The sequence below is a fragment of the Entelurus aequoreus genome, linkage group LG01 (assembly GCF_033978785.1).
Source record: "Entelurus aequoreus isolate RoL-2023_Sb linkage group LG01, RoL_Eaeq_v1.1, whole genome shotgun sequence".
In the NCBI taxonomy this organism is placed as follows: domain Eukaryota; kingdom Metazoa; phylum Chordata; class Actinopteri; order Syngnathiformes; family Syngnathidae; genus Entelurus; species Entelurus aequoreus.
The window spans coordinates 67,372,084-67,386,535 of NC_084731.1; the positions used below are offsets into that span (position 1 = coordinate 67,372,084).

The 14,452-nt window shown below is 45.4% G+C and overlaps 1 protein-coding gene across 1 annotated transcript in view; it reads left to right on the forward strand.

Moving 5' to 3' along the window:
- The window catches only part of mapk14b (mitogen-activated protein kinase 14b), a 53,263-nt gene that overhangs the window by 17,791 nt on the left and 21,020 nt on the right, over positions 1-14,452 (forward strand). The window contains exons 4-7 of the mRNA XM_062056836.1: positions 5,248-5,359; positions 5,428-5,457; positions 5,582-5,629; positions 12,536-12,650. Coding sequence (XP_061912820.1) covers positions 5,248-5,359; positions 5,428-5,457; positions 5,582-5,629; positions 12,536-12,650 — 305 coding nt within the window. The remainder of the gene's footprint in view (positions 1-5,247; positions 5,360-5,427; positions 5,458-5,581; positions 5,630-12,535; positions 12,651-14,452) is intronic.

A 14,452-nucleotide genomic window follows, 5' to 3' on the forward strand; every position in this document is an offset into this window, starting at 1 on the left:
TAGGACACATCCCACCTTACACCTGTAAAGTTATGTCAATAGGACACATCCCACCTTACACCTGTAAAGTTATGTCAATAGGACACAACCTACCTTACACCTGTAAAGTTATGTCAATAGGACACATCCTACCTTACACCTGTAAAGTTATGTCAATAGGACACATCCCACCTTACACCTGTAAAGTTATGTCAATAGGACACATCCTACCTTACACCTGTAAAGTTATGTCAATAGGACACATCCTACCTTACACCTGTAAAGTTATGTTAATAGGACACATTCTACCTTACTCCTGTAAAGTTATGTCAATAGGACACATCCTACCTTACACCTGTAAAGTTATGTCAATAGGGCACATCCTACCTTACACCTGTAAAGTTATGTCAATAGGACACATCCTACCTCACACCTGTAAAGTTATGTCAATAGGACACATCCTACCTTACACCTGTAAAGTTATGTCAATAGGACACATCCTACCTTACTCCTGTAAAGCTATGTCAGTAGGACACATCCTACCATACTCCTGTAAAGTTATGTCAATAGGACACGTCTTACATTACATCTGTAAAGTTATGTCAATAGGACACATCCTACCTTACACCTGTAAAGTTATGTCAATAGGACACATCCTACCTTACACCTGTAAAGTTATGTCAATAGGACACAACCTACCTTACATCTGTAAAGTTATGTCAATAGGACACAACCTACTTTACATCTGTAAAGTTATGTCAATAGGACACAACCTACCTTACATCTGTAAAGTTATGTCAATAGGACACAACCTACCTTACATCTGTAAAGTTATGTCAATAGGACACAACCTACCTTACATCTGTAAAGTTATGTCAATAGGACACATCCTACCTTACACCTGTAAAGTTATGTCAATAGGACACATCCTACCTTACACACCATGTCTGCTGTTGTTGAGGGGAATATAGGTTAAGCACATGCACATTGGAGTAGTTTCCATGTTAACAGCCATCTGCCGGATGCTCATTGGTGGGTACAGAGTCATGGACACACAATGTATAATAACAACATTGTATTAAACATGCATGCTTCAATAATCCCCGCCCCCTCCAGATTGATTTCCATTTCCCACAAGTAAAAATCTCAGTGTTTTTTTGATGAATGTATTCCCTTTTTTTATAACTGCTTTGTAAAGTGCATGATTTCTTATTAAATCTACTAATACAGATAAGGGATGACTGATTGTATGACTGCAAGTCTACTCTGACTTGAAGTTGTTTTGTTTTTCTTCAATCAGTCCTGTGCAGTCACTCAGACAAATCCTATAGATCAGTGGTCCCCAACCAACGGGCCGCGGCCCGGTACCGGTCCGTGGATTGATTGGTACCGGGCCGCACAAGAAAAAAACAAAACATTTATTTTTATTTCTTATTAAATCAACGTAAAAAACAAAAGATAAACTTACAATTAGTGCACCAACCCAAAAAACCTCCCTCCCCCATTCACACTCATTCGCACAAAAGGGTTGTTTCTTTCTGTTATTAATACTTCTCGTTCCTACATTATATATCAATATAGATCAATACAGTCTGCAGGGATACAGTCCGTAAGCACACATGTTTGTATTTCTTTATGCCAAAAAAAAAAAGATTAAAAAAAAAAGAAGATCTATATAATTGACTTTCAGGCTCCTTCCCCTCGCTGGGGGGGAAGGAGCCTGAGCTAGTGCGCGAGGTGGAGAAATTCCGGCTAGACATAGTCGGACTCACTTCGAGGCACAGCAAGGGCTCTGGAACCAGTTCTCTCGAGAGGGGCTGGACTCTCTTCCACTCTGGCGTTGCCGGCAGTGAGAGGCGACGGGCTGGGGTGGCAATTCTTGTTGACCCCCGGCTCAGAGCCTGCATGTTGGAGTTCAACCCGGTGGACGAGAGGGTAGCTTCCCTCCGCCTTCAGGTGGGGGAACGGGTCCTGACTGTGGTTTGCGCTTACGCGCCAAACCGCAGCTCAGAGTGTTTGGAGTCGCTCGAGGGAGTACTTGAGAGTGCTCCCCCGGGTGATTCCCTCGTTCTACTGGGGGACTTCAACGCTCATGTTGGCAGCGACAGTGAAACCTGGAGAGGCGTGATTGGGAAGAATGGCTGCCCGGATCTGAACCCGAGCGGTGTTTTGTTATTGGACTTTTGTGCTCGTCACAGATTGTCCATAACGAACACCATGTTCAAACATAAGGGTGTCCATATGTGCACTTGGCACCAGGACACCCAAGGCCGCAGTTCCATGATCGACTTTGTAGTTGTGTCGTCGGATTTGCGGCCTCATGTTTTGGACACTCGGGTGAAGAGAGGGGCGGAGCTTTCTACCGATCACCACCTGGTGGTGAGTTGGCTGCGATGGTGGGGGAGGATGCCGGACAGACCTGGCAGGCCCAAACGCATTGTGAGGGTTTGCTGGGAACGCCTAGCAGAGTCTCCTGTCAGAGAGAGTTTCCATTCCCACCTCCGGAAGAACTTTGAACATGTCACGAGGGAGGTGCTGGACATTGAGTCCGAATGGACCATGTTCCGCGGCTGATTGGAGCTGTGGCCGCAAGGTAGTTGGTGCCTGTCGTGGCGGTAATCCTAGAACCCTTTGGTGGACACCGGCGGTGAGGGATGCCGTCAAGCTGAAGAAGGAGTCCTATCGGGTTCTTTTGGCTCATAGGACTCCTGAGGCAGCGGACAGGTACCGACAGGCCAAGCGGTGTGCGGCTTCGGCGGTCGCGGAGGCAAAAACTCGGACATGGGAGGAGTTCGAGAAAGCCATGGAAAACGACTTCCGGACGGCTTCGAAGCAATTCTGGACCACCATCCGCCGCCTCAGGAAGGGGAAGCAGTGCACTATCAACACCGTGTATGGTGAGGATGGTGTTCTGCTGACCTCAACTGCGGATGTTGTGGATCGGTGGAGGGAATACTTCGAAGACCTCCTCAATCCCACCAACACGTCTTCCTATGAGGAAGCACTGACTGGGGAATCTGTGGTGGGCTCTCCTATTTCTGGGGCTGAGGTTGCTGAGGTAGTTAAAAAGCTCCTCGGTGGCAAGGCCCCGGGGGTGGATGAGATCCGCCCGGAGTTCCTTAAGGCTCTGGATGCTGTGGGGCTGTCTTGGTTGACAAGACTCTGCAGCATCGCGTGGACATCGGGGGCGGTACCTCTGGATTGGCAGACCGGGGTGGTTGTTCCTCTCTTTAAGAAGGGGAACCGGAGGGTGTGTTCTAACTATCGTGGGATCACACTCCTCAGCCTTCCCGGTAAGGTCTATTCAGGTGTGCTGGAGAGGAGGCTACGCTGGATAGTCGAACCTCGGATTCAGGAGGAACAGTGTGGTTTTCGTCCTGGTCGTGGAACTGTGGACCAGCTCTATACTCTCGGCAGGGTCCTTGAGGGTGCATGGGAGTTTGCCCAACCAGTCTACATGTGTTTTGTGGACTTGGAGAAGGCATTCGACCGTGTCCCTCGGGAAGTCCTGTGGGGAGTGCTCAGAGAGTATGGGGTATCGGACTGTCTGATTGTGGCGGTCCGCTCCCTGTATGATCAGTGCCAGAGTTTGGTCCGCATTGCCGGCAGTAAGTCGGACACGTTTCCAGTGAGGGTTGGACTCCGCCAAGGCTGCCCTTTGTCACCGATTCTGTTCATAACTTTTATGGACAGAATTTCTAGGCGCAGTCAAGGCGGGGATCTGGTTTGGTGGCTGCAGGATTAGGTCTCTGCTTTTTGCAGATGATGTGGTCCTGATGGCTTCATCTGGCCAGGATCTTCAGCTCTTGCTGGGTCGGTTCGCAGCTGAGTGTGAAGCGACTGGGATGAGAATCAGCACCTCCAAGTCAGAGTCCATGGTTCTCGCCCGGAAAAGGGTGGAGTGCCATCTCCGGGTTGCGGAGGAGACCCTGCCCCAAGTGGAGGAGTTCAAGTACCTAGGAGTCTTGTTCACGAGTGAGGGAAGAGTGGATCGTGAGATCGACAGGCGGATCGGTGCGGCGTCTTCAGTAATGCGGACGCTGTATCGATCCGTTGTGGTGAAGAAGGAGCTGAGCCGGAAGGCAAAGCTCTCAATTTACCGGTCGATCTACGTTCCCATCCTCACGTATGGTCATGAGCTTTGGGTTATGAGTGAAAGGACAAGATCACGGGTACAAGCGGCCGAAATGAGTTTCCTCCGACGGGTGGCGGGGCTCTCCCTTAGAGATAGGGTGAGAAGCTCTGCCATCCGGGAGGAGCTCAAAGTAAAGCCGCTGCTCCTCCACATCGAGAGGAGCCAGATGAGGTGGTTCGGGCATCTGGTCAGGATGCCACCCGAACGCCTCCCTAGGGAGGTGTTTAGGGCACGCCCGACCGGTAGGAGGCCACGGGGAAGACCCAGGACACGTTGGGAAGACTATGTCTCCCGGCTGGCCTGGGAACGCCTCGGGATCCCCCGGGAAGAGCTGGACGAAGTGGCTGGGGAGAGGGAAGTCTGGGTTTTCTTGCTTAGGCTGCTGCCCCCGCGACCCGACCTCGGATAAGCGGAAGAAGATGGATGGATGGATAATTGACTTTAGAGAAGACAAGTGTTGGATACTTGCCTTATTTGTATTTGACTTGATGACATGGATTTATATTCATGCTTGGTGCAGCAGGAGTGGATAGAAAGAGAAAGAAGAAGACAGAATGGGAAATTGTGGAGACAACAAAACTACATCAGCAAATAGATACATACAAATATGATACTGAAAATAAAGAGGAACAGATGAGTGAAGTAGATAGTGATAACACATTATTGCACAACAAATGGAACAATAAAAATAGGAATAACAAAAAACACTTGTGTTAGCAACATTACAGCCACTTCAGATGCAACAATACATCAATGTAATGACTTCTTGAATTTCAAAAGGGGGACAGACTATATTCACCTTTTACATTGTTATGGTAAAAAATAGAGCAAGCTTTAGGGATGTGGGTGTATGATTGTTTATACTTGTAAATATGAATATATAGCTGTATTTGTGAGTATAGGGGGCAGATAATACACGTTTTTCACTTCTTTCTGCTCCTTTTCATCTATAATTTACTTGAATGGTATGTCTTCTCTTGTTTGATTTATGAATTAAATAAATAAATGAACTGAAATGTTTGGAAATGTGCATGTGTATGTATATGTAAATGTGTGTGTATGAATATTACGGATCTACAAATATCCACATCTCCCAGCAGGATATTAAGACCACAGTCCGATGTGTTTTGTAGATACTTGGTGACACATTTAATGGGAGCAGACCTCAACAACATTGTCAAGTGTCAGAAGCTGACAGATGACCACGTCCAATTCCTCATCTACCAGATTCTCCGAGGTCTAAAGGTTGGTCAACGTAGTGCTAGGACATCCATTTGAAGAGCAAGTGATATTTCTTGTGTATTCCCCCGCAGTACATCCATTCTGCAGACATCATCCACAGAGTAAGTACTGCTCTTAAAGATCCCATTTCACTCACTATGGCCAACACAGATACTGGATCACATTTCCTCTATGCTGCCTTTGTTGTTGTTCTGAACATCCTTTGACTTCTTCTCACTTCCTCAGGACTTAAAACCCAGTAATCTGGCAGTAAATGAAGACTGTGAGCTGAAGGTGTGTGACACAAAATACAATATTCACCTACATATCATCAACCTGCACAAGAGACAGATTACTTGGTAGCTACTGTACCAAAGTACAGTAGCTCCCTTTTTCTTCTTGGCGGCTGAATCCACACCATGGTCAAGTAGCGTGAGCGTAGCATTAAAACCAGTGAGAGTTGTTTGAGCAGAAAATGTTTTGTTCTTGGGTGTTCAAATCGTTCAAATAGAGAGATAGGAAAGAGTTTTCATGGAGTTCATAAAAAAAAGTGGTTCATAAAGGTAATAAAGTCAGAAAAAACGAAAGTGGGTGGAAGGAAATGGCTCTTAAAAATATCACTTTCATCATCTTGTGGAATACAATTGGACCATGCACGTGTCTGCAAAGATCACTTTGTAAAATGTTTGTATGAACATTTGATTTGTTTGAGAAAGTTTCTGTGACTCAATAGAGTTTATACTCTACTATATTAGTAGTGTTTGAGAGCAGAACTAAACGTAAGAAAAGGACAAGAGATCACATTGTGTTCTTTAGTAGTTGCTATGCCTGAATATAACTGGAAGACCTTTGTATGCAAATAAACCAACTCATTTTAAGTCCTAGTATTAAATATTGGGATTGTTGCTCCAATCCACAATATTTTTATGGGCCATTTGCATAACAGAAACTAAAGGCTTAGTTGTTGTGCAGGAAAGACAAGTGCTTTATTCCACTTGGATGACCACATTATAGCGTCTTTGGTGATATTTGTTAGCGCTCTCCAATGCAACTATTGGTCAGACGCCGTGTGCCTCCCATTCACTATTTCCTTTCAGCGAATGACTTCCTTTCCGGTTGTTTGAAGTGATGTCCGCTGTAGTATTGTCACAAATATTAGTCTTTAATGGCTATGCTGATGTTAAATAGCAGACACTATCAAGAAAGGAATTTTCGTACAAAAATCATTGCCAAAACTTTTGAATGTCTCAAAGTTCATTAGTAAGAGTCTGTGGATTGATGGGAGGAGTTTTAAATCCAAAGGAAAATACTGTTGGTACCCCGACTGATACTGTGCTAGAGAAAGGTTGTTATGGTTTTGGAATATCTTGTGTCCCGACTGATCTCCAGAGGAAGGTTACTATTGTTCTGGACTATCTTGTGTCCTGACTGATCTCCACAGGAAGGTTGTTATGGTCCTGGACTATCTTGTGTCGTGACTGATGTCCATGGGAAGGTTGTTACTGTCCTGGACTATATTGTGTCCTGACTGATCTCCAGAGGAAGGTTACTATTGTTCTGGACTATCTTGTTTCCATACTGATCTCCAGAGGAAGGTTACTATTGTTCTGGACTATCTTGTGTCCTGACTGATCTCCAGAGGAAGGTTACTATTGTCCTGGACTATCTTGTCTCCCAACTGATCTCCAGAGGAAGATTACTATTGTCCGGGACTATCTTGTGTCCTGACTGATCTCCAGAGGAAGGTTACTATTGTCCTGGACTATCTTGTGCCCAAACTGATCTCCAGAGGAAGGTTACTATTGTCCTGGACTATCTTGTGTCCTGACTGATCTCCAGAGGAAATTTACTATTGTCCTGGACTATCTTGTGTCCTGACTGATCTCCAGAGGAAGGTTACTATTTGGCTGGACTATCTTGTGTCCATACTGATCTCCAGAGGAAGGTTACTATTGATCTGGACTATCGTGTGTCCCAACTGATCTCCAGAGGAAGGTTACTATTCTTCTGGACTATTTTGTGTCCTGACTGATCTCCAGAGGAAGGTTACTATTGTCCTGGACTATCTTGTATTCCAACTGATCTCCAGAGGAAGGATACTATTGTCCTGGACTTTCTTGTGTCCTGACTGATCTCCAGAGGAAGGTTACTATTGTTCTGGACTATCTTGTGTCCCAACTAATCTCCAGAGGAAGGCTACTATTGTTCTGGACTATCTTGTGTCCATACTGATCTCCAGAGGAAGGTTACTATTGGTCTGGACTATCTTGTGTCCTGACTGATCTCCAGAGGAAGGTTGTTATGGTCCTGGACTATCTTGTGTCTTGACTGATCTCCAGAGGAAGGTCCTTATGGTCCTGGACTATCTTGTGTCCTGACTGATCTCCAGAGGAAGGCTACTATTGTCCTGGACTATCTTGTTTCCTGACTGATCTCCAGAGGAAGGTTGTTATGGTCATGGACTATATTGTGTCCATACTGATCTCCAGAAGTTGGCGAAGTTGGTAGAGTGGCCGTGTCAGCAATCGGAGTGTTGCTGGTTACTGGGGTTCAATCCCCACCTTCTACCATCCTAGTCACGTCCGTTGTGTCCTTGGGCAAGACACTTCACCCTTGCTCCTGATGGCTGCTGGTTAGTGCCCTGCATGGCAGCTCCCGCCATCAGTGTGTGAATGTGTGTGTGAATGGGTGAATGTGGAAATACTGTCAAAGCGCTTTGAGTACCTTGAAGGTAGAAAAGCGCTATACAAGTATAACCCATTTATCATTTATCATTTACTATTGTTCTGGACTATCTTGTGTCCCGACTGATCTACAGAGGAAGGTTACTATTGGTCTGGACCATCTTGTGTCCATACTGATCTCCAGAGGAAGGTTGTTATGGTCCTGGACTATCTTGTGTCCTGACTGATCTCCATGGGAAGGTTGTTACTGTCCTGGACTATCTTGTGTCCTGACTGATCTCCAGAGGAAGGTTACTATTGTTCTGGACTACTTATGTCCTGACTGATCTCCAGAGGAAGGTTGTTAAGGTTCTGGACAATCTTGGGTCCTGACTGATCTCCAGAGGAAGGTTACCATTGTTTTGGACTATATTATGTCCTGACTGATCTCCAGAGAAAGGTTACTATTGTTCTGGACTATATTGAGTCCATACTGATCTCCAGAGGAAGGTTACTATTGTTCTGGACTATCTTGTGTCCATACTGAGCTCCAGAGGAAGGTTACTATTTTCCTGGACTATCTTGTGTCCATACTGATCTCCAGAGGAAGGTTACTATTGTTCTGGACTATCTTGTGTCCATACTGAGCTCCAGAGGAAGGTTATTATTGTCCTGGACTATCTTGTGTCCATACTGATCTCCAGAGGAGGGTTACTATTGTTCTGGACTATCTTGTGTCCTGACTGATCTCCAGAGGAAGTATACTATTGTCCTGGACTATCTTGTGTCCTGATTGATCTCCAGAGGAAGGTTACTATTTGTCTGGACTATCTTGTGTCCATACTGATCTCCAGAGGAAGGTTACTATTGTTCTGGACTATCTTGTGTCCCAACTGATCTCCAGAAGAAGGTTACTATTGTCCTGGACTATCTTGTGTCCTGACTGATCTCCAGAGGAAGGTTACTATATTTCTGGACTATCTTGTATTCCAACTGATCTCCAGAGGCAGGATACTTTTGTCCTGGACTATCTTGTGTCCTGACTGATCTCCAGAGGAAGGTTACTATTGTTCTGGACTATCTTGTGTCCCAACTAATCTCCAGAGGAAGGTTACTATTGTCCTTGACTATCTTGTGTCCATACTGATTTCCAGAGGAAGGTTACTGTTGGTCTGGACTATCTTGTGTCCTGACTGATCTCCAGAGGAAGGTTGTTATGGTCCTGGACTATCTTGTGTCCTGACTGATCTCCAGAGGAAGGCTACTATTGTCCTGGACTATCTTGTGTCCTGACTGATCTCCAGAGGAAGGTTGTTATGGTCCTGGACTATCTTGTGTCCATACTGATCTCCAGAGGAAGGTTACTATTGTACTGGACCATCTTGTGTCCCAACTGATCTCCAGAGGAAGGTTACTATTGTTCTGGACTATCTTGTGTCCCGACTGATCTCCAGAGGAAGGTTGTTATGGTTCTGGACTATCTTGTGTCCTGACTGATCTCCAGAGGAAGGTTACTATTGTTCTGGACTATTTTGTGTCCTGACTGATCTCCAGAGGAAGGATGTTATGGTTCTAGACTATCTTGTGTCCTGACTGATCTCCAGAGGAAGGTTGTTATGGTTCTGGACTATCTTTTGTCCTGACTGATCTCCAGAGGAAGGTTACTATTGTTCTGGACTATCTTGTGTCCTGACTGATCTCCAGAGGAAGGTTACTATTGTTCTGGACTATTTTGTGTCCTGACTGATCTCCAGAGGAAGGTTGTTATGGTTCAAGACTATCTTGTGTCCTGACTGATCTCCAGAGGAAGGTTGTTATGGTTCTGGACTATCTTTTGTCCTGACTGATCTCCAGAGGAAAGTTACTATTGTTCTGGACTATCTTAAAGTAAAAGTTAAAGTGCCAATGATTGTCACACACACACTCGGTGCGGTGAAATTAACCTCAGGGGAGCGGTGAGCAGCAGCGGCGGCCGCGCCCGGTAATCTTGTGGAGTGCAGAGTTATTGTTGATCAGTTGGGAGTACACAAATGCGTGAAGAGGTTTGTGTACGCTTTATTATTCACCTTTAATATACCTGCTTCATTCTCTTTCATCTTATTCCTATTTGCTTTATTATTCACCTTTAATACACCTGCTTCATTCTCTTTCATCTTATTCCTATTTGCTTCAGGAGTCTGAGTGAAGCCAACATTCAGCGAACTTCTTTCTTTCTGCTTGTTGAGCTGGATCTTAGAATTGCTATTGCAACATCCAGTGGACACATCTGGAACAGCAGTTTCTTTCATTTAAAAATGCAGCTGAATTTGACACTCATTGAAGCAGTTCTATTTGACATCCCTGCGTTAGACACTTTCAGTCATTGAAGCAGTTCTATTTGACATCCCTGCGTTAGACACTTTCAGTCAAGCTGTTTCCCTCCAGCGTTGTTTGTGGAAACAGCGCAAGTTTATTAGTTGCAGCGGTCTTGCTCGATCAGGAGGAGTTACATTCGGCTGAATGCGTCTGATTTGGATGAGTTTGTTCCTTATGTTCCAATGGGCTTGGGGCCAATACAGACCGTACTATTCCTTTCTTAGTGACTAACTCTAACGGCAGTGTCAGGGTTTGTTGCTGACGAACCCCAAGATGCAGAGATGGCGGCAGGCATTGTCCAGGAAAACATGATTTAATGTTCATAAAATAAAGCTAAAAACATAAACCAGGAACTAGGAATAGCCAAAACTGAAAACAGGAACCAGCAAACAGAAAAACTGGAAACAGCTAATGGCTAACAAGAAAACACAAAACAAAAGAGCTACGAGAAAGCAAACTACAAATAGCTAACAGGAACAGCTTACCGCTACGACGACAGGTACAAGGACAAGTAGTAGCACGACAGGTAGTAGCTGTAACGATTTACACGACAGGTAGGAATGACAATAATCCAGCACTGACTGGAGGGGAAGGCAGGTTCAAATAGCATCTGGCTGATTTACACCAGGTGTGCCCGGTGCCAATCAGCCACAGCTGAGGGGGAAAAGCACTCAGGGATACAAGCAGGAAATGAAGACAAAATAAAAGCACTGACAGGAAATTTGCGAGGCGGTCGCCCATGGAACGACCACATCCGTGGCCGACGAGAGGATGGTGGCGCCCTCTGCTGGCCTACCGGAGACGATGGTGGTGGCGCCACCTCCTGGCCCACCGGAGACGATGGTGGTGGCGCCCTCTGCTTCAGACACTCCGGAGACGATGGTGGTGGCGCCCTCTGCTTCAGACCCACCGGAGACGATGGTGGTGGCGCCCTCTGCTTCAGACCCACCGGAGACGATGGTGGTGGCGCCCTCTGCTTCAGACCCACCGGAGACGATGGTGGTGGCGCCCTCTGCTTCAGACCCACCGGAGACGGTGGCGCCGTCTGCTTCAGACCCACCGGAGAGGGTGGCGCCGTCTGCTTCAGACCCACCGGAGAGGGTGGCGCCGTCTGCTTCAGAGCCACCGGAGAGGATGGCGCCGTCTGCTTCAGACCCACCGGAGATGATGGTGCCGTCTGTTTCAGATCCACCGGAGATGATGGCGCCGTCTGTTTCAGACCCACCGGAGATGATGGCGCCATCTGTTTCAGGCCCACTTGTGTGAGGATAGCCCCCCCCTCAAGGGACGGATCCCAGACGTCCCCAGATAGGCCCACAGACGACAGGGGTGGGTGGGAGAGGGCTTGAAAAGCGGCCGAACTTCTCTTCAATTTAGCCATCATAGTCAGAATCCCGTCAAGCCTCTCTGCCATGGAAATCTCCGCAGGGTTCGTATTAGGCTGGATTATTCTGTCAGGGTTTGTTGGTGACGAACCCCAAAATGCAGAGATGGCGGCAGGCATTGTCCAGGAAAACATGATTTAATGTTCATAAAATAAAGGTAAAAACATAAACCAGGAACTAGGAATAGCCAAAACTGAAAACAGGAACCAGCAAACAGAAAAACTGGAAACAGCTAATGGCTAACAAGAAAACACAAAACAAAAGAGCTAGGAGAAAGCAAACTACAAATAGCTAAAAGGAACAGCTTACCGCTACGACGACAGGTACAAGGACAAGTAGTAGCACAACAGGTAGTAGCTGTAACGATCTACACGACAGGTAGGAATGACAATAATCCAGCACTGACTGGAGGGGAAGGCAGGTTCAAATAGCATCTGGCTGATTTACACCAGGTGTGGCCCGGTGCCAATCAGCCACAGCTGAGGGGAAAAAGCACTCAGGGATACAAGCAGGAAATGAAGACAAAATAAAAGCACTGACAGGAAACTAAACCAAACTGTCAGGGGCAACCCTGACAGGCAGCCATGTTGTTGCATCTTTGTTAAGGGGAAAAAAATCTTTATTTTTTGACGATGTCTGCCACAAAAATCTTGAATGAATGGTAAAAATCGATAGATTCTTTAGGCCTAAGCTCTCTAATTTCATATTGCAGATGTGATTTTGTGTGAGTGTATTAAGGACAAAATGGTTTAATGGATGTACTTATTTGATCCTTCACAAATATTTTGTCCCGTTAGATCCTGGACTTTGGTTTGGCTCGACACACAGATGATGAAATGACCGGCTACGTGGCCACTCGATGGTACCGAGCCCCAGAGATCATGCTGAACTGGATGCACTACAACATGACAGGTACTCACATTATTCACCTACATTGGATTGCACTTATTTGAAGGGAAATTTGAAATCTCCAACCTTTCTGTGTGACTTTTAACTCCTATTTTTCATGTTGGTGCTCCAAATGGCTAAAGCCTCTACATTAAGACAAAAACTTAAAAATGCCACATGTTAACACACCAAGCGTATTTTCCAGGCTACGGAACGCACCGGTACTTAAGCCGCACCCACTATATTAACCACACCCAAAGATTTTGTAAATGTTTATTAACATAACTTAATTATTTCCAAACAGTGTCTGTAACACGGCAGAAAAACGGCTGATCAAACAAAACAGAAGTCATGGTCATGGACCCACTAGCTGCACAAGCTAGCTCTCCAATCAGCTAAACACTCAATAATTCCACGGTGACGTTTTGGTGAAGTAATGAAACTGAAACGATACAAAAAGAATGCCGTTGTAAGTGAATACTAACAGACACTTGTGAATGTGTTAGCATATTCGCTAATGCTAACAACACTAGCTTGGTGGCATTGCGATAGCGCGTACACATTTGCATGAAAACACTCCTACAGACATCGCACATGGGACGCTTTAGTCAGTATGAATTGTTTTAGTTATATTGTACAACTTACATACGTTGCTTCGGGTGATGAAAGAAGAATCCTTTCAAGCAGAAACACTGTGGACGGTTTTATTTCTGGTTTAAGGTACTAAAACAGGAAGTATATTTTCAACCCGCAACATCTGCAGTGAGCGAACTCGTCCAAAAGATTGCGCCATGGCACAAACAAAAATACACCTTTTCAGGGTGTCTGTCGGTGTGATATGACAACTATTTGTAGAATACAAAACATTATGGCAGTTAGCGAAGAAAAAATCATTAACTTGGCCGCACCGCTTTATAAGCCGCTGGGTACAAAGCGTTGGGAAAAAAATAGCAGTTTATAGTGCGGAAAATACAGTAATTTCTTTGTATGACATTTAATTGTAACCATACCATACCAACTTTATTTATAAAGCCCTTTAAAGGCCTACTTAAACCCACTACTACCGACCACGCAGTCTGATAGTTTATATATCAATGATGAAATCTTAACATTATAACACATGCCAATACGGCCGGGTTAACTTATAAAGTGACATTTTAAATTTGCCGCTAAACTTCCGGTTCGAAACGCCTCTGAGGATGACGTATGCGCGTGACGTAGCCCGGCGAACACGGGTATGCCTTCCACATTGAAGCCAATACGAAAAAGCTCTGTTTTCATTTCATAATTCCACAGTATTCTGGACATCTGTGTTCGTGAATCTGTTTCAATCATGTTCATTGCATTATGAAGAAGGAAGCTGAGCAAGCAAAGAAGAAAGTTGTCGGTGCGAAATGGACGTATTTTTCGAACGTAGTCAGCCACAACAGTACACAGCCGGCGCTTCTTTGTTTACATTCCCGAAAGATGCAGTCAAGATGGAAGAACTCGGATAACAGAGACTCTAACCAGGAGGACATTTGACTTGGATACACAGACGCCTGTAGAGAACTGGGACAACACAGACTCTTACCAGGATTACTTTGATTTGGATGACAAAGACGCAGACGTGCTACTGTGAGTATGCAGCTTTGGCTTTTTTTTGCGTATGTACGTAACTTTTTTAAAATATATAAGCTTTATGAACCTTGGGTTAGGTGAACGGTCTTTTGGGCTGAGTGATTGTGTGTGTTGATCATGTGTTTGAATTGTATTGGCGTGTTCTATGGAGCTAGGAGCTAGCAGAGGAGCTAGCATAACACGTACCGTACCTACGTGCGCGTCAC